The 19,686-nt window shown below is 29.5% G+C and overlaps 1 protein-coding gene across 1 annotated transcript; it reads left to right on the plus strand.

The window, feature by feature from the left end:
• Positions 1 to 315: 315 nt before the first annotated feature.
• Positions 316 to 14,790, plus strand: LOC145314231 (uncharacterized). The gene is made up of 9 exons (XM_080154059.1): positions 316 to 395; positions 7,907 to 7,992; positions 8,150 to 8,217; positions 8,410 to 8,458; positions 9,962 to 10,042; positions 11,578 to 11,689; positions 11,910 to 12,184; positions 12,584 to 12,658; positions 13,156 to 14,790. The coding sequence occupies exons 2-9, from the start codon at positions 7,915 to 7,917 to the stop codon at positions 13,225 to 13,227; spliced, it is 810 nt and encodes a 269-aa protein (XP_080010185.1). The 5' UTR covers positions 316 to 395; positions 7,907 to 7,914; the 3' UTR covers positions 13,228 to 14,790.
• The last annotated feature ends 4,896 nt before the right edge of the window (positions 14,791 to 19,686 follow it).

A 19,686-nucleotide genomic window follows, 5' to 3' on the forward strand; every position in this document is an offset into this window, starting at 1 on the left:
GAGAAATCTTAACACTATACTTTATCCGGTTATCATTAGTAGCAGCCGAGAAAATCACGTTTCCTTAATAGCTGTAAGGATAAAAGAACCAAGTCAGCTTTTATCAACATGAAATTAATTCGAACAAGAATTATGAAACCTATACGTTGGGGCAACACTTTGACTTAAAATTGAGCACCCTTTTATCTGCTCCCCCCCCCCCCCAATCATTATTTTAGATTTATTTCGCTTTTTGGCTATACCTTATTTCTAGAACCTAGTATAGAGTATATTCGCTACTTTATAAATGCTGACTTGTGACTCATGATCAGGAGATGAGAACAGTAATACAGAATCTAATATTTGTTTCAATGATTCAAGATCAGAGGAGGAGGACAGAGAACAACAAACTAAAAGTAAGACGACATTTATAGTTTCATTTTGCAATAAACTAAAAATAGGACGAAATTCTTATTTAATTGGAAATGATCCTAAAATTTCAGAAATTGTTACAGGTCCTAATAACAATTGTATTTAAAGTTGTTTTAAGATATTTTTTACAGAGCTTTCTGAATATTTTTAGGTTAACTGTCACCTGAGAAAAAGTAAAACAACTAAACTGATTTGAATTTGAAACCTTTCCTGAAATGTTATTTTTATGATTCTGGAAAATTAAATCAAATTCTTATAAATAAATGATTAAATTTTCAATTTCAAAAATATTGCTATATGTAAATAATGAAAGTAATATGTTGAAAAATGCGGGGAAAATTGTTTCAACTCTGTTTAGTAATAATTTTATAAAGATTCAGAGAACATAACTTACACATTCAAATTATTAAACATTTGAATATGACAGCAACACATTATACTTTATATCTAGGTGAAAGTAACTGGTAAAACTGAACCAGAAAAAAAATATTTTCCAGTATGGCTTCGATCCTGATTAATATCCGCTGAACTTGAACCGGTTCAATTAGCCAAACTGAAAAATCATGTATAGCTTTGTATTGCTGACAATTTTCCGCGAATATAAAAATAACAAAACTGGTTTTAATCTTATCATTTCATTTTGATATCCGCGGAAAGCTCTCTATAATACAATTCGAAACATAACTTTTCTTTGCTAAGTTCCTGGTTGATACCACTGGCTTTTTTAGTGACTTTAAATTATGAAGATTTTTTTGCATTCAAGTACCTAAAGTACAAGTTAATATCATTAATGTAACAAAGTATTTATTCTACTGATTTATAGAATAACACGCGTCTGACACAGTAACAGTAAAACCGTTTGTTCTATGATAATTGTATAAAAAACATACGTAGGCTAATCTAAATCCTAAAAGTATTTATTGAAACAATATTTAAAATAATGCCAGTTTTTTTAAAAATAATTTGTTTTTAAAGTAATTTATTTACCCATCTATGGCTGCAAATATGAAATACATTCTAACAAAATGTTTTAATCAAAATTTACACACTTTTTTACATTTTCTTTTTTCAATTTACATACAACCATTTTCTTGCTCAATAAATTGTTTAAATTAGATTAATCCTATGTAGATTTAAAACATTTTTCCTTTTTATAAACAAAACTATTTTGATCAATGTAATCCAAATTAAGAAAAAAATACAAGGTCTATTTAATATGTTTTTTAGAATATTTAGATTTTTAAAATTTAATCATGTGAAACTGTCAAAAAATTTAAAAGCTCCTCTTTTGTATCCAATTTATAAAGGGTACATTTAACCTTAAAAATACTTTGTTTCAAAATTTAAAGTTTACTGAAGAAACTTGTATAATGCATATAAATCTTTTAATATTCAAATGTGTATACTTATAACCTTTTGGACCTACAGTCAACATAAAAGGTCACTCATCTATTTATTTTTTTACTTATTGATTAAACAGTTGTTGAGATATTTAACTTTTGACGGACATTTTGGTTGACATTTTCTATTTTAATATACTACTTTTGAGCTTTTTAATATAGGGTTAGGAAGCAGGTTTTGCCCAAGTATGTCAAAGGGGTAAAGAAGAATAGTAACCCCCCCCCCCCCCCTAAAAAACATATTATTCTGGGTTTTTACCCCCTAAAAAAACGATACTCCATTCCCCACTACCCTTCAGATAAAAAAATAGAACGTTCTTGCATTGACCTAAGACTATCTCATGAAATAAGAATTGATTTCTTGAAACAAGCAACTCGACTAGATTAACAATTCAAAACTTTAAAACCTGGGACGTTCAGAAACCTTTTACATTATAGAAAAACATACTTTTTAAAGAATTTTATTTTCTATAATATAAAAGAACAATCATACTTTTAAAAGGTTATGATTGTCCCTTTAAATTTTGTAATATATATTATATGATATTTTGCTGAATGTTTAGCTGTAAATCAAAGTTGGAACCATACTGTGACTTTTTAAATTATAAAAATTTTATTCTTTTTTCTGACCTGAGACAAATAGATTGTTTAGAATAGATTCTCATACCCTTTTATTATCATCTATAGGCTATGCCCCTACCATCTAGATTGGGAGGTAGCTGGACAAAGTGTCTAAAAAATCAGCAACGTGACGTCATAAAAATGAGGGATAGGAGAGGAGAAGTGGGAAAGATACCCCTAAAAAAGAGATGGATAATCCCGCATTTTTATAACGTTATAAGGCTGATTTTCTTAGACACTTTATCCAGCTACGTGATAACTCGTTTGGTTCAGAGGGTATCAGGATTTTGACAGAAAAAAAATTATAGGTATAACTAGCGGCTACTCCCCTAGATGCCTTATAAAGCACTTGAGGTTTGAGGGTGAGGGGTGGGTCATGGAAGGCTGTAAAATAACCTATAAAGTCCTCGGACTTTAATTTGAAAATATAATAGACTAAAATCATTTTAAGATCTAAGTAAAGCTCAGTTGGAGAACGGTTCAGTGATTGGCAACATTTTAACCGACAAAAAACCTTTATATGATAGAATAGATTGATCCAACGAAGTACTTTGTTTTTCATTTTCATGCCAAAAATGTTAATTTCATATCTCTTTTTTTAGTTTATACTTTTATATTGAAGCAAAACATTATTTGTTTTTATTTTTAATTATTTTCTTTTCTTCTCACCAAACCTTGAACAGTTTTGTTCAAATTTTTTTGTATAAGAAGAATATGAAAGGTTACAAGAATGAAGGACTTTAAATTTTTCCTAAAAAATAACACACATTTTCTTGTTAAAAATGTTATCTTGTGAACTTAATATGTAAGTTATTAAATATTTATCAGATTTATTTTATGTTATCAGAGCTACGACTAGAATCTTAAGCATTAGGCAACTGTTTCAAATAGCCTACAAAATAGGCAATATATATTCATAACATTTTAAAGAAAGAGATATGTAGCTAGAGAGGGAGGGAGAAGGAAATATTATGTATATTATAACATATAAATCCCTTACTGTGACCGAATATTTAGCATAAAAGAGATATAATAAATCTTACAGCCTTTTAAATCTTTATCCTTAAATTTCTTTACTTTTATCTCAACAAATGGACGTTTATATTTATGTAGATTTGAACAAAAAAGAAAAACTATACAACCTCCATCTTTTTTTTAAAAAAATCAATTTTCGGATTATATAGTCATTTACATCTAATTTGTACAATAGAATGATAACTAGTGGCGTGCACTGGGGTTTGCTAGACGGGAGTAGTATTTCTTGAGGGGTTGAAAGAAGGGAAGGCTTGACTTACTTATTTTAATTTAAAGTGGTTTTTGACATCTCCCTTTCGCACGTTAAATGATGTGAAATAAATGAAATTAAGTTTTTTTTATATATAGCAGATAATTTAGTATCACTTTCCATAGACATGATTTTGTAATACAATGTGGAAGGCTAGCTAAAGTCAGTTTTGTATAGTAGCTTTGCTACAAAAAAAAACAAAGCAAATACAACAAGAATTTAAGCTCATAATAAATTGACTAAAAGCAAACTTTTAAATCTTTTAAACTATTGGAACAGTTGTATAATTTTAGAATTTTATATCCTCGACAGAAAAAAAACTGTGTAGCTCATGAATAAAAGCGTATAATTTGTACACTATCAAACTATTACTTAGAAAATAATCAAATTTGTTTCAAGTCGTAAATCTATGTGAAAAGTTGTTTCTAATTGCTCTTTTATATTTCAATATTTGGAGGGGAATGTCAGGGCTGAAGGAAAGGCTATGTCATATGTTTTATCAAATATTAACAGATGAATTATTATTTTTGGAGCTAAATAAAGAAGCCTAACATTTTCAATATCAACTTTTAGACTTATATATGATTTTTTTTACTTAAACAAACAAATGTAAATGCTCTATATGATACAAAGAGCATTACAGACAGACAGACAAGGTTTTGAAAAGCAGTAATGCTGTTAAAATATTTATGGTGTACAATTTATTGATTTTAATGTATCCCCCAACTCCTGGGCTAAATTTTGGCAGTATATTCTGTAAATTAAAGCATTTAAACATTTGTATTCAATTTGTCGATCCGTACACAATACATTTAGATAGATGTTTTTTTTAGTTTACAATTTTAATAGTGCAGCTACTCTTTATTTGTTTACTATGTCTTTTAGTTTACAATGTTTTAGGATATATTCACATTTTAATTTTAATTATTGAAAATACTTTTTTGCTATTGCTTTTTTTCACTAAGAATTGATTTCTTGGCAAATGTTTTTGTTTAGATTAAAATAAAAGTTTTAAACCTAAAATATATTCATTCTAATAGTTCAATGATATAAAGAAGTAAGGTTTTTCTTTGTCAGATCATTAAGATCTCACAAATAATGCCTATATCGAATTCTTCATAAAGTTTCAAATTATGGTTTTGACCATTTTATTTTTTGAATAAAGATATCCATATAAGCAAGGGGTGAAGCGACTAGATGTTCACATATCAGCTTAATTGAATTAAATTATGATTAGATACAATCATTGGTATGTTATTAACCTTTGATTTATATTAATTGATTATTAGATTATGTAATAATTATCATAGGGAATAGATAGCATATTTCAATTATTTTAGAAAGCTTTGATAAGTGCCAAAATATATCTGTATTTCACTGGATTTGAACCTTTAGCTACAAAAGTTAGTCCAAAATTTAACAAATGTAAAAGAAATGGGAGGAATGACTTTGAGAGAAGCTCCGCATTTAGAAAGTAAAGAGAGACATAAAAACTTACTGATAGATAGATAAATATAAAGGGAATAGAATAAATAAAATTGTGCAAATATAAAACTAGAAGCAGGTGTCTCCAGACAAATAAGGAAATACAATCAGGGTTGAGGGAATGGGTTTGAGTCACAGCACAAATAAAAAGGTCACAATTAGTTAATTCTTCTATATATCAGGCGCTTGTGACAGTTGCCATAAAAAGTCAGAACCAAGTTAGATCTATTGGAAAAATGTCGTGCAATCAAAAGGTTAATTGTCTGCAGAATTTTGATCAAATGTGTAACATTAACTATCATTTATCCCTGATAGATATATTAGAATGACAGAATAAACATATTTAAAAGTATGATACATAATAATACAAATAACACAATACAAATAGAACAAATCATTTCAGCGCAAACACAATGTGGATAATTTAGAAGTCAAACAAGGATCAATGGTTATTTCACATCGGAAATTCCTTGATTTTAATAAAGCATTTGATCAATATGGTGAACCTAGTAATAGTGTCTATTTTTTTATCTTTGAAGTAACAAAAATTGAAGGATGAGAGGGGAGGTGGGAAAGGAAACCCCTAAAAAAGACATGAATTTTTGTTACGTCACAAAGATAAAAAGTTAGACACTATTACTAGGTTCAATATGGTGGGTTTATATTTGCAGCGTCCCAACTTTTTAAACAATAATTTTAATCTAAAAAAGGGGGTAATTCTTTCATATTTGAAGATATAAATTAATTTATGGTCCTTTGTCTTAGACCTTAAATAACCTTGAATACAGACTGGAAAAAAGATGTTAATAAAGAAGTAACACTACAATCAAAATGATATCTTTATTTGAGTCTGAAATACTAAAATACTGAATTATACTGTGGTCTTGCCAACAAAGTTTTCTACTTTTCCTCAGATCGAATCTTGATCCCCCCCCCCCCATCTAAACATTTTTTTGAGAAAATGAAAAAATTGGATTCTATGTTGCAATAACCCATATGGGATATCCAATACCCAACTTACCCTAAGATAATTATTTTTTTTTAAATAAGGAAGAATGGGGGATTAGTAGACTCGATAGGCTTTGAGAAAAATTGCCGGAATTTTGAAGTGGTAAGGGGAGGACCATGGGTATGGTGCATCAATAAACATATAAAGACTTTTAAAAATAAATAGATGTGGACTTATTTATATAATAAAGCTACATTTATAGAGACTTATTAAAACTTAATCCATTTTTTAATGCTGCGTCCCTATAGGTGCATCTTTAATATGTGAATAAAAAAATAAAAAAGATTGAAGATCTTTAAGATAGAGAACTCAATCATTTCTGTGGTCAGCAGGATATTTTACCACGTAGCTCTCTATTTATACTAGTATTCATAGCACAGGAATTGTTTTTATATTTCCAAAAACTAGAGTTCATAGCGGTTCTAACGGTGTGCATACGATTTTTCCACTATTAACACAAGCCGCGCAATTTAAATTTTTAAAAAGTCCGCATTTTTTTCGCACCCCCTTTATTGTTATATTTTAGATAATCATTTAAGTTTCTAATCTAACAACTTTATTTGTAAATATCTAGACAAGGTTGTTTGTGTATATGTGTTAGATTTTATTAGTTCATGTCTAGCCAAATATAAAATTCAGATTTTATTGCACTTTGAACAAATAATTTAGCTCAGTTTAAAATAGTATATTATGACATTTTTACATCTAAAGCCTTGTAATCATTAAATCAAACCACTCATAGCTCATGGGTTGTCAGTTGTACCCCCATCCAAATAAGATTAAAATTTTTAGGGAGGTTGGGGTGGTAAAATCATAAGTATTTTTTTTTTTTTGGGGGGGGGGAGATTAAACACGTTTTATCCACATTTTTGTACATTCTTAGCTTTAACCTAGCCTAATATCTGTGCACGTACCTGCCTTATTCAACGTGAATTTCATTATAGTATTAAATATCGAACAACAGCCTTACAGGCAAAATAAAGGACAGGCAGAAGGACACACAGACAGACAATTATACATATAGAATAGCTTCGCTATTAAAATTATATAAAACTATGATGTGTGTGTGTGTGTGTGTGTGTGTGTGAGTGGTTTATTTATATGATGATGATATGATCATCATTTGCGGTGATAACATTTGATCAGGTTTCTCTTTTTTACAGTCTCAAATTCTTGTGCAGTCTGATCCTTAAAAATAAATCATTGCTAAACCGCATTTTGGTTGCTATTATGCTATTATAAGGCCTGGTAATTAAAAAACTATGTTGGCTCGAGTAAATTAATTCATTAATTTTGAAGTGAAGAAATGTGAAGCGAAATAATAGTTATTTCTCGCATCGTATTATAAACGGCTTTCCGCGGATATTCGTAGAAAGCTGGATATAATACGATGCTAGACATAGTTTTTTCGTATGGATGAGAACCGGTTCCTATCCACCGGATTTGAATGAATACGAGAAAATAAATTATCACGTTTAATTATTGTTTTCATTGGTTAAAATCTTTAAAAATATTTTAAGTATGAGACTTTATATGGTGCAAAGCTAAACAAGCCCTATAAAATATAATTGGTATTTTAAAAATCAAGGTATTGAAACAAAGTTTTAGAAAAAGTTATAACAAGACATGTTCTTTTTAAGGATTTGAAGTTTTAAAAAAATTAAAAGAATAAGTTTTTATCAAATTATATTTTAGGACTGCGAATGTCAGCTGGCTTGTTGTGTTGTCCCATCTGTGGTACGGGAATAGAACCAAGCGAAATTGAATCTCATTATATACAGGTTACATAACGCCATCTTTTGGCAAAATTTTGAACTATATACATAAACTTATTGTACATAGTACGCCATCTTAAAAATATACTTTGAACTAAAAATCTACAATTAATAGATGTCCTATTCCCTTTACATTTGCAATAATACTAAATTTACTTTTTAGGAGGTTGATTATCTGAGCAAATTAACACTAGGCCTAGTCAAAGATGTTCAAACTTCCAAAGTTTCAAGGTACCAATTTAAAATTATTCTATTTTCATCAAACAATGACTAATACACTGCAAAGCAGCAAGACTTAAAAAATATTAATTATTTATTAAAGAATTGTGTTCTCTATGTGTATTAGTCATTCTTTTTTTAAGTAACTAGGAAAATTTAAAAAGGAAAAGGAATTATTGTAATTAATTCATTGATTTTGTTTAGATATTCTTACAGTCAGAACATGGAACAAGCCCCCAGAACTAGATGGGAGGTTAGTTAATACTAATAAAAATAAGGGCTCGGCAGCCCCGCGCGCCAGACGCTACTAAGCCTTAAATTTCAACCCGTTTGGATGGTTATTTTTTTTGAAAATAGGGATTGCCATATTTTGATCAGGTTTAGACTTACAGCTGATTTTGAATATAAAAGGTTTATTTCCCTGAGGATTACAGTGGCTGAAGCGCAGCTGCCGAGACCTTGAATATAGCTTTTATAGATGAATAGTATTAACAGAGTATAAACACATATTAGGAAAGTTTAGAAATCCATAAAAGACAAATAACTTTAAAGTTTTAATAATAAAAATGTATAAATCTAAATATACTAACTGCTGAGAAGCCAAGCAATAAAAAAAATCATTACTTAACTTTGAAATGTATTATTTAGAAAGATTATATTTGAATTACCTTTGATAAATGAACTTTAACATTTGAGTGGTGGTGTTTACTTACCAGGGATAAAGGAATTTCGTAGTGGGAAAAACTGAACAATTTCCATAAATAAATGAAGAGACTATTCGTTTAAGCAGCTAAGAGATCTTTTGGTACATACAAACAGACAGACAGACACAAAAACTGACCTTCTACCTCTTTATTTGACCAAAAAAGGGGGGAGGTGAATGGGGCAAGAGGTAGCTGTCAACCCACGAAAGACATAGATCTATAAACATGTGATATACACATATTAAGCTTCCCTCGGAAGTATAATGTATTTCTTTTAGAAGATATTCTATAGAACGAAGAGACAGACAACAAAAAACATTAAAAATGATATATGATTAGTCCTTTATTCCTGAAATATACATACACCCTAAGATTAAAGTTTTGTAAGAAAAGAGTTGTAATAGGAGCATTTGATTTATCAATCTTTCTTATTCTCAACAACACTTACAAGACTTAATTTTGTTTCAGTCTAGCATTTCAAAACAAGTTTCAACTTAAATTTTACTTATTTTCAAGAAATTTGGAATGGTCCAACAAAAACTTTAACTTGAAGCCTCTTGAATGTCTAAAATAAAACAAGAATGATTATTATCAGTAGCTGCTAATCTGTTAGATACAAGACAAAAAAATAGTGAATTATCAATGGACCTTTTTCAATTTAGTTTTATCTTTCGAAAGGTCTTTCTTCAGTTTTACCTTTAGTTTCCTTTTCTATCTTTGATGAATTTTATCTGACAAAATGACCTACTAAAACGCAAGACATGTAAATAACATATTATTTTATACGTAACTAGCGGCTACGCCCCTAGGGGCCTCCAGAACACTTAAAGTGGGGGGTGACCTCTCCAATTTTTAACTTTCAAAAGTAAAAAAGGGACGATTTTTCTTGGGAGGTTAGGGGTACCCTCCACAAAAACAGCTATAAACCTTCCCAGGACCACATCGGTTCTGCGGTTAGTGACATCCTTGGGTACAAACAAACAGACAAACTCACTGATATCCTGATACTTTTATATAAGCATTATAAAAACATAAAAAAAAATATTATCTAGAGCTACCAAAGAATCCAACGTAATCGTCAGAGCAGAATTAGAGTCAAGATTGCTAGAAAAGTTGGAAAACGAATGGAGGAGGTAATATCATTTTTTGATTTTTGACAGTGTACAATGGGGCAACCACTGCACTGGATAAAAATATTGTTTCGCAAATCGCCACAGAATATGTTAAACATAACAGAAATAATATTACTTGTTTTACCAATTAAATAAATATTTCATTGATACTCTTAAATATTGATAGGTTCATAATCTGAGAGCATAAAATTCTTTAAATTAAATTCGAAAACTAACATAATCTACAAATTTATGGGTAAACCAGCTAAAGATTAATTTCATTTAACCAAAAATATTTTTAGCTTACAATAATTCATATAGAATATACGTTGATATATTGACAGGTTAAAATTTGTCGTCATTTAGGTTGCTAACCTGGACCTTATCTATTGGTCAGTAGAAGGGGAGGGGATAAGATAAAGAGAGTGGATGGGGGTATCGTTAGCTTAGCCAGCTGCGATAATCACTTTATTAGAGTACATGAATATTAGTGTGGCCCAAATGAAGGTCTACATCGCTTTTCAATGTGCGGAATGTAAAAATAGGTTATGTATTGTTTGTAGATTTTAGCCCTATAATTGATTTTAAGAAAAAATCTATCGCTATCTCGTCAAATGCATTTTTATAAATCATTCTTTCTTCCCCAATTAATATAGCCTTACACCAGATATAAAGCAATACATCAAATTTTCTGTCTGTTTGTTTACAAACATTGAAATAAAATATTAAAATCACCAGGAATAAACATATGAAGAAAGAAAGTATAAAAATTTATTTATGTACAATTACAATAATTTGGGAAAGCCAATTCATACTGCGAAATCATTGAAGAAAAATAATTTAAGATAAGCCTTACTCTTTATTCCTAGTTTAATAAAAAACAATCAAATTATTTTTTGCAATATTAATTTTTTTATTAGTATGCTTTTTTTAAAAAATTAAGTATGAGAATAAGTATATTACATATTTTTTTACCTTCATTTAATTTTTTATTTAAATAAATTGTCTCTTTATTAGCGACAATGTCTGTTGAGCCATGAAATCTATTTATGACACTTTTCCCTATTTTATGTCTTTAAAATGTATATTTTTTAGGGTTTTTCATCATTTCTCTTCTCATAAGACTAATAGATACTGTTTTAGTTCAATTTCTTACACAAATTATCAATTTAAATAAAACAATGTTTTTAGACGTTTTTCGGAATTATTCGGCAGATATGGCAGTTCTGCCTACTTTTTATAATTGCTTCATATTTGAACTCTTGTTACATTGTTTTAGGTTGGCAGTTCTTTAATTATTTCTTGTTAAAATCATAAAAATATGAAGTTTATGATAAAAAGCTTAAGATTGAAATTTCGAGATCAATTCTCATTGTAGAGAGGTCTAGTTTTCACTAAAAGGTCTACATTTGAGCCGGTAACAACTTCAAGGTATCTGCAAATTGATATGGTAAAGATATAAAAATTCATGTTTTTTTGGGCCAGTCTAATGAATATATGGCGCAACATCCAAATGATAATATATCGATTCCAACAATATATTCATTTTTTTCAAGGAAATGGAAGACACACGAGGTCCTGAAGATACTCCGGATGATAATGTTGATATTGTGGGGGAAGATGAGGAAAATCAAGTCAAATCAATTGTCAAAGAAGAAAAAGCTGCAGGTTAGAAAAATTCACTAACTTAGAAACAATTTATTTGCTTCTTGTTTTGTCTGTCTGAAGTGAAAACTATTAAATTAGTCATAATCTAATGTATCATCTAAATTTATTTCTGTAAAACAGTCTACTGTCCTTTTTTAAAACTACAAATTATAATTCCAAACATTTATATTTTCATCCCATACAAAAAAATTTAACTTCTGATATAATTATTCTTGTTTAGGTTATGGAGACGTTCAGTTTACAGAAGAAGACATTATAAATTTCATGAACATTGAAAACTCCAAAGCACAACCTGATGAAAGCATAATCGCTGATGATAATGATAACAATGATACTGAGATGAATGGATCTGTTAAATCTGATAATGATATCAAGGAGAATGATAGTATCAAGGAAGAGGAAGGTGAAAATAATGATGATGATGATATTGCTGAAAAAGAATCTTCCAATAATGATGAGTCATCAGTGAAGGAGAAGCTGTGTCCAACTTGTAAGGTAAGCAAATTACATGCCTGCACAGCAGAAAGCAAGACAACTTATTCAGCCTCTACCAATAACGAAATTAATTCGGAAAAAAATCACGAAACCTATACTTGTTTTACAGCTGTCGTTGGGGGGCAACACATCGTAAAATTGACAACATCTACATTTGCCCCCCAAATATTATTTTAGATTTATTTCGCTTGTAGGTTATACCTTATTCCTGCAACTTATTATTTGAAAGATGGAAGGGAAAAATAAAAAATATGTGGTGTAAAGTCTAGAAATGATACAGATATAGGGTAAAAAAAACCATAGATTTAGCACCAAAGAAAATTTATTTTGTCTTTAAATTTATTCAAACCGGTTTTAAAGCCACATTATTATTCAAACTCATTTAATTTTTAAATGTAGAAGCATGGTCCGGAAGTTATTGTCTCTATACAGTGTTGGCATGTTCAATGCAAATCTTGCTGGTTTAAACAATTGGTGAGTGTACAAATTAATTTTCATAAAATTATAATTTCGTGCTGCGCTACTTATGAACACTGCTGTCATTGTTATTCCTGGAGTGGGGTGGAGGGGGGGGGGGGGAGGCGGATGTATTTCTGTTTTAAAACAGACCTAAAACAAAAATGATCTCAACTAACAAAATGTTGCAAATTCCACCACCATCCCCCTTTGGTTAGTTAAAAAAATGTATTAATTTCAACATTTTGCAATGAGTTGATTCTTAACTATATAATTAATATAATTTTGACATTTGAATGGCATTTGATAATTGGAATTAAATATAATACTGAATGTGTATTATTTCTAGTAGTGAAGCTCCTCAATAAACCAAAATACCCCCCCTATCTACTTCGATTAGTATCTTTCATTTTCCCCGGGGATATCCCCCTTCTCTTTTAAGTTGTTTACAAATAATTAAAATATATTCTTCTTTGTTACAAGTTTTCATTATTTATAGATTAAACTATTTGTAGGCCCGTGAAAGGAAATGTAACCGGTGTGAGAGTCCCTGTGAACCAAAACATCTCAGAAATGTGCACCTGTGATCTACAAGCGCCTAAGAAGCACGTAATAACGCGCGGGCGCGCGTGTAAAGTCAGCTCGCCAAATTTTAAAATAATCTTTGTGGTTTTAGTGATAACTGTGTGTTTATAGCAAAGTAAAGATAAAACAAGAGCAATATTATCCATCATAAACATAATTAACATTTGAAAATGTTTCCTAATTTTGAATGATGAAAGAACAACTAATTTATTGAAGCAAACATGCATGTAACTCAAAAAAATCGACATTAAATATTAATGCATTGTTGAAAATCTATGAAATTATTGAATTTTAATTCAAACCATAACTTAATATTTATCTTTACTTTGGTATAAATGACCAAATTTTAGTCAAATTGTTCAATTCATTGATGTAAACATGCACAAATAATTGTTAAATGTGTAGAATAGGGTTCCATTCTTATTTAATTAAAACATTATTTTGTTTTAATAAATTATGATTTATCTTATTATTAAACCAAATGTAAAAATTTATTAACCTAACCTAACTTTTTTAAGGTATTGGAATTTCTATTAGTCAGTAAAGTAATTGAAATATTGAACAAGAAAGTGAACGTCCAAAGGTAGGAAGATAACTAACAGTTTAATTTGATAAGCAATACCTTTATAATCTTGTTTCTAATATCTGTGATGTCTAACCAGTCATAATATTTATTCATATTTTCATTAGCGATGCTTTTCTATATGTTATTACTTTTATTTTGTTGGTTTTGACGTTTTGGAGAATCATAGTTTTTATTACTTTGATAGGCTTCAAAAATGGAACAGTAAAGCGTGATTTTGAATAAAATGCAGTAAAGATAATGGCTAGAAACTTAAAATCGATTTTTTTTCTTCAAATCCAAATAATCTATCAAGCAATCAAAACCAATTGTATCTTTAAGCTTTAAAATTGATTATTTTTTGTTAATAAATAAGAATTTATTTAGTACTTGTATCTGAAACCACTTTGTTTGAATTAACCCCTGTTACAATGTTAACCCTTAAATGTTGATTATACCCAGTGATGAAAGAGATTGTACAACTGAATTTACCAAGATGTTCAAATAAACATAAAATAATAAAATCCAAGAAACATTTTAATTTAGAGGAATTTAGATCGAAATAAAAACGAATTCGTTTTTAATCATAGGAAGAATATTTCTTATCTTTGATTAAATCAAGGGGACACTTTTTTCAGATGCATCCCTTTCCTCTCTGGCTATACTATACCTGTTTTTATTTGATGTATTCTAGACTAGACTCAACTAATTATCATTCCAGTATGGCCTGAAAATTCACTGGATTAGATCCGGTTCTTAGCCATACTGAAAAATCATGTGTCGTATCGTATAGACAATTTTCTACTAGGAGTAAAATAAAGGATCTGTTAGCCCAGGCCTTTGGCACTTTAGTTCTAACAAAACTGGAATTAATCTTATAAAGTTTCATTTTACTTTCCGCGGAAATATGTCTATAATGCGATGCGATGAATAACTATTATAGCTTTAATAACAAAATTTACCTTTAGTAGATAAAATTTAATGGAATAAATGTTAAAATGTATAGATATGTTTCTTTCATCATTTGTAATAGCTAAGATACTCTATAAGTGTTGGCATCTGTCTGTCGGTCCTTTTGTCTTTCTATATGTAATGTTGTCAGGATGTCGACTATTATTAGAAAAAAAGACTCCATCTTAAGTTAATAGTTTCCAAATTGTTTAGCTTAAAATTTTAACAACTTAGCTACTTTTGGTCGTATTTGTCCTTGCTAGTAGATATAAAGATTTGTAAAATAACACACTATAAAACTTACATCAAGTTTAAAATGATGAATTACTTACACTTCTCAAATCTAATTCTTCTTGATAAAAAAAAATCCGGGAATATTTTAATTAAAATTTATAAATCTGCAATATAAAACCTATATCTTTGAATATTTCCCCTTCCCAACAAAAATTGGTAAAATTTTGTACAGGGAAAAACATACCAAGAATTTTTTTTTAAAATATCCTTTTATTTAAATTGTAAGGTTCTTTATCTGTTTATTAAAATCTCACTGAACCGAATGAGCTGTCCAACTCAGGGAAGCTGCATATAGGCCATTAACAGGTTTTTGGCTATTCCTCTCTCTAAAATTTCAGATGAACTTAATGACTAGGAGCGGAGCATTTATAGGGTAATGATCAGATCTGTAATAGGTAGTTCCATTTTGCGGGTAAAACTATAGGTCAATTAGAGAAAATGTTGCCTTTGTTCCTGAAAAATTTGCTCTGTCCTCTTATATAAAACCTCCTCCTTTTAATATTGAAGAGTATGGCAGAGAATTTTTAGCAGAAACTGGAAAAATATTAAAGTTGACATGGTTGGACACAGTTGAACAAATTGTTCAAATCCGAGATTTTTAATTCATGCTGTATCATAGTGTTGGTATCAATTAATACGACTGATACATATTTCATGTATGTTTCTTTTATGTGAGTCTTGGTTGGAACATGGAAGATATATGTAACTTGAAGCTATAAGCGTGAAAAAGTGAATAAGGAGGGTAAAAGTCCCACTTAAAAATAAAACTGAGAAGACATGGATTTCCCTATTTTTCACCTCCACAAGTTTTCCACCACCTTCCTTTAGAAAAAAATGTTCACGCCACTACCTTAAACATTTGCCCATGAAAAATTACCACTGTGACCAAAAAACAACGGGGGAAGGGATATAATGATCCCATCTTGGATGAAAATCCCTAACATTTTGACTTTAGGCTTAACTTTACTGTCATACACATTTACAAAACTTTTACCCACCAAATCCTCTTAATCTGTCTCTCTCATGCATAAAAATACTCGCAGATGAAATTAAACTTTTTTTCTGGGGGAAATATCCTCCCGATAAATTGAGGATATATTACCTTTTTATGGTTGGAGAATTAAAGAATTTAGCGGGTATGTGTAGCCGCAAATTTAACCGCAGTTTATTCTACTACCGTACAACTTAAAATAATAATCGTAAAAATCTTCCAAATGTAAATAAAAAATCTTTGAAAAATATCATCTTAGGTTAATAACTTTTCAATAGTTATATTTTTTCGTATGTAAAGAATTACCATATATAGCAGATATTTTTAAGAACCTTAGGTGCAATAGTTTAACAGAGAATTGGCCACAGCCGCATTTATAGCGGCTAGCGGTCCCCTCGGGAATTAAGAATTTAGTGGTGCGTAAAAAGTCAAGTAGAAGATATTCATAATAATTTGTCTTCTTTTCTTGGGGCTAAAACTTTTTTTATACAAGAAAAGAAATCACTTTTATATCAAAATAATTTAGGATATTATGATTGGAAGTCTATTTCAGTCTGTAGCGAAGGATCTCGCCAACCAAAGAACCGTTATGATTCTCCTTTACAATGTAGGTCCTGGAAGGTTTATTACTTTTTTTGTGGAGAATACCTCCAGCCTCCCAAGAGACATCGCCCCTAGAAAAAATTTCCTCCAAAAAATTCTCTTTTTTACATTTAAAAAAAAAAACTAATATCGAAAGTGGTTGGGCCGACAGAAAATAAGTATCAAACCTGAAACAGTATTTTTATTTAAAACAGTTTTGATCTAGATTTGACTATAAAGGCATTAAATGGTCTGACCTTTATAGATAGGTAAAAAGAAATTGCTTATAGAGCATCTTCACCTCAAGCCACTTAACTTGTAAAATTACACTTAGAATACACAGAACAATACCTTAGAAAAAAATAAAAAGAAGAACAATTTAAAATAGATCGTGACCGTTGCTTTAATGTTGTATTTTGCTACAGCATAACTTTATAATTGTTAATTATTGCATCGTATTATAGACAGACTTCCGCGGATAACAAAACACTATAGTCAACACAACACAATAATGACATAACCCAATCAATTCGATTTATAATTTTATTTTGATGTCTTTTTAAAGTTTTCTATTTTGATAAAATAAAAGTTAGCTACATAATTGTGCATCTTTAGTTTATCTAAGAGGTGGACCAATAGTGCGGGATCAGACATAATATTCATAAAATTATATTTTATTATGCTTTTTATGAGGATTTTAGGGGGGACAAATTGTCCGGTATAAATTCGTCTATATCAATAATGACACACTTAGGATATTTAAATTCAAATTTAAATGACGTAGTTACTCTTAGATTGGCGATGATAGGTTGTCTGCTTAAAATAATGCTTTTGCCTTAAAAGTTACAATTTTAGGCCCAATAATAGATATAATCTAGATACATACTCTATGAATATGCCAAAAGGAAAGCAATGACGGAACAATCTGGCCATGTTATTTGTTAACGATTTTATACTTGATTAAAGCTTAATCCATTGTGTCTAATTATCCTAGGAATCACATTTATAATTTGCTTAATAAAATCTATTTAAGTTTATAATTTTAAGAGTAAATTGTAATAAAACATTGTTAAAATGTTTAAATACAAATGTGTACAATTACATGTTATTATAACATACATACATACTTAAATACATATATATTCCATATATCCCAAGTTAAACTAATTTAAAATTCTGCTCACATATGACATAAAAGATTTGTTTAACCATGGTCTAGCTTCTCAAATATTCTAAACTTCTCAAATTGAATTTGTAAATGTGTGAAAAGCTGAGAAGGGATTTAACACTGAATAATCAAACAAAGAGTTGTGTTTTTTTTAGTGGTGCAGCTACTCTACAATTTATTGTGTACTTCAAAACTTCCAAAATAAAAAATTTCATGAATAATTTTACTCTCTAATTACAAAGTATAGATTTAACTGTATTGGTAATCTAATTAATCTATAATTAAGGTCTTTCCGTATGTTCGCACGGCCCTATGTGCGTAACGGATAGATCTTATCATTAATTTAGGCATGTTCGAATTGTTCTTTTGTTTTCAAACTTTGTTTGGCCTTTTCTTTTACAGTTAGGTACAACTGAAAAAGCATAGCAACTTTATTAGCATTACCAGAAAGTACGTCCATTTAAAACATGATGATTTAAAACTTTTTGGACTATTCAATTCATCTGATCTTTGGAACATTGAATCCTAGGGCAACAAGGTACAAGGTTTTAAGTAAAGCATATATATAATCAAGTCGTTAAAATATAAGTATGTCCTTAAAGAATATCCTGTATTTACAAAAAATCAAATAAACAGAAAAAAGTTGCCTATTTAAATGATAAGATATAAAATGATTATCAGCCGCCCAACTGTAGAATAAATGTGACTAAAGACTGAACAAACAAATGTAATTATTTAACCCCTTTGCTTCTCTAATTTTAATTCCCGACAAACATTCATACATTTAATCTGAAGTGTATCAAAATATCTGTGAATCTAGAAGCTAGACGGTGTTATTATAATATTAAGTAATCAACTTTTATCAGTGGTTTCACTATTAATGGATGGTGTCATCCTTTTTTGCTTCAATTTTCTAATTGTTAAGAATATTCTATTATTTATTTTCCCTTTTACTGATATCTCATTTCCTAGAGCAAAGTTTTTCAGTTAGTGGTTTTATAGTTTTTATTAGAAAAATCTTTGGAATACATTTTAAAGATAGCTAGAGTCAGCTTAGATATTAATAATATCAACCACAAAAGCTCCAAAAGTCAAGAGTTTTGAAAATTGATACGGTTTTTTTTCAAGTTTTACAAACGATTATTGATTAGATATCTGAAAAATAGATATAGAGGCTAGGAGCGTAGCTACTTGTATTATCAATCCTTTAAAATAAATATCGAATGATATTTTCTGGTTGCTAGTTTATTGGGTATAGGAACTTAGAAGGTTTGTATTGATTGATAAAACCCTCTCCCTCGACCTGCTCCCTCGATAGCTAAAGATACAATTGCAATTGCAAATATGTGTATACTATTTTAGAATACTGCTTATCGTAAAATTGAAAGTCCCCATTAGAAATACGTCTAAAACGAATACGAATTTTCTTGGAGAGGAAAAATTATAAATTAATGTGAGGGTGGGGGGGAAATTAACCATTATCTACTTTGTTTCTCTTTCACTTTGGATGGTTTAAACAAATTGTTTCATTAGATACATTGCACAATTATAAGGCGGGTTCTAGAGTCACTCTGATAATATTGTTTCATTAGATACATTTCACAATTATAAGGCGGGTTCTAGAGTCACTCTGATGATATTGTTTCATTAGATACATTGCACAATTATAAGGCAGGTTCTAGAGTCTTTCTGATAATATTGTTTCATTAGATACATTTCACAATTATAAGGCGGGTTCTAGAGTCACTCTGATGATATTGTTTCATTAGATACATTTCACAATTATAAGGCGGGTTCTAGAGTCACTCTGATGATATTGTTTCATTAGATACATTGCACAATTAGAAGGCGGGTTCTAGAAACACTCTGATGGTACTGTTCTAGAGTCGCTCTTATATTAATTTTTTAAGTAG

This window comes from Acartia tonsa, chromosome 3 (genome assembly GCF_053477335.1).
Source record: "Acartia tonsa isolate MP-2025a chromosome 3, ASM5347733v1, whole genome shotgun sequence".
NCBI classification, from domain to species: domain Eukaryota; kingdom Metazoa; phylum Arthropoda; class Copepoda; order Calanoida; family Acartiidae; genus Acartia; species Acartia tonsa.

What these genes read in the sequence shown, in the direction of transcription:
- LOC145314231 (XM_080154059.1), top strand. Translation starts at nt 7,915, where the DNA reads ATGTCAGCTGGCTTGTTGTGTTGTCCCATCTGTGGTACGGGAATAGAA. An exon ending in CAAAGAAGAAAAAGCTGCAG is followed by an intron (nt 11,690 to 11,909) that starts GTTAGAAAAATT and finishes ATTCTTGTTTAG; the next exon opens with GTTATGGAGACGTTCAGTTT. An exon ending in CTTGCTGGTTTAAACAATTG is followed by an intron (nt 12,659 to 13,155) that starts GTGAGTGTACAA and finishes AACTATTTGTAG; the next exon opens with GCCCGTGAAAGGAAATGTAA.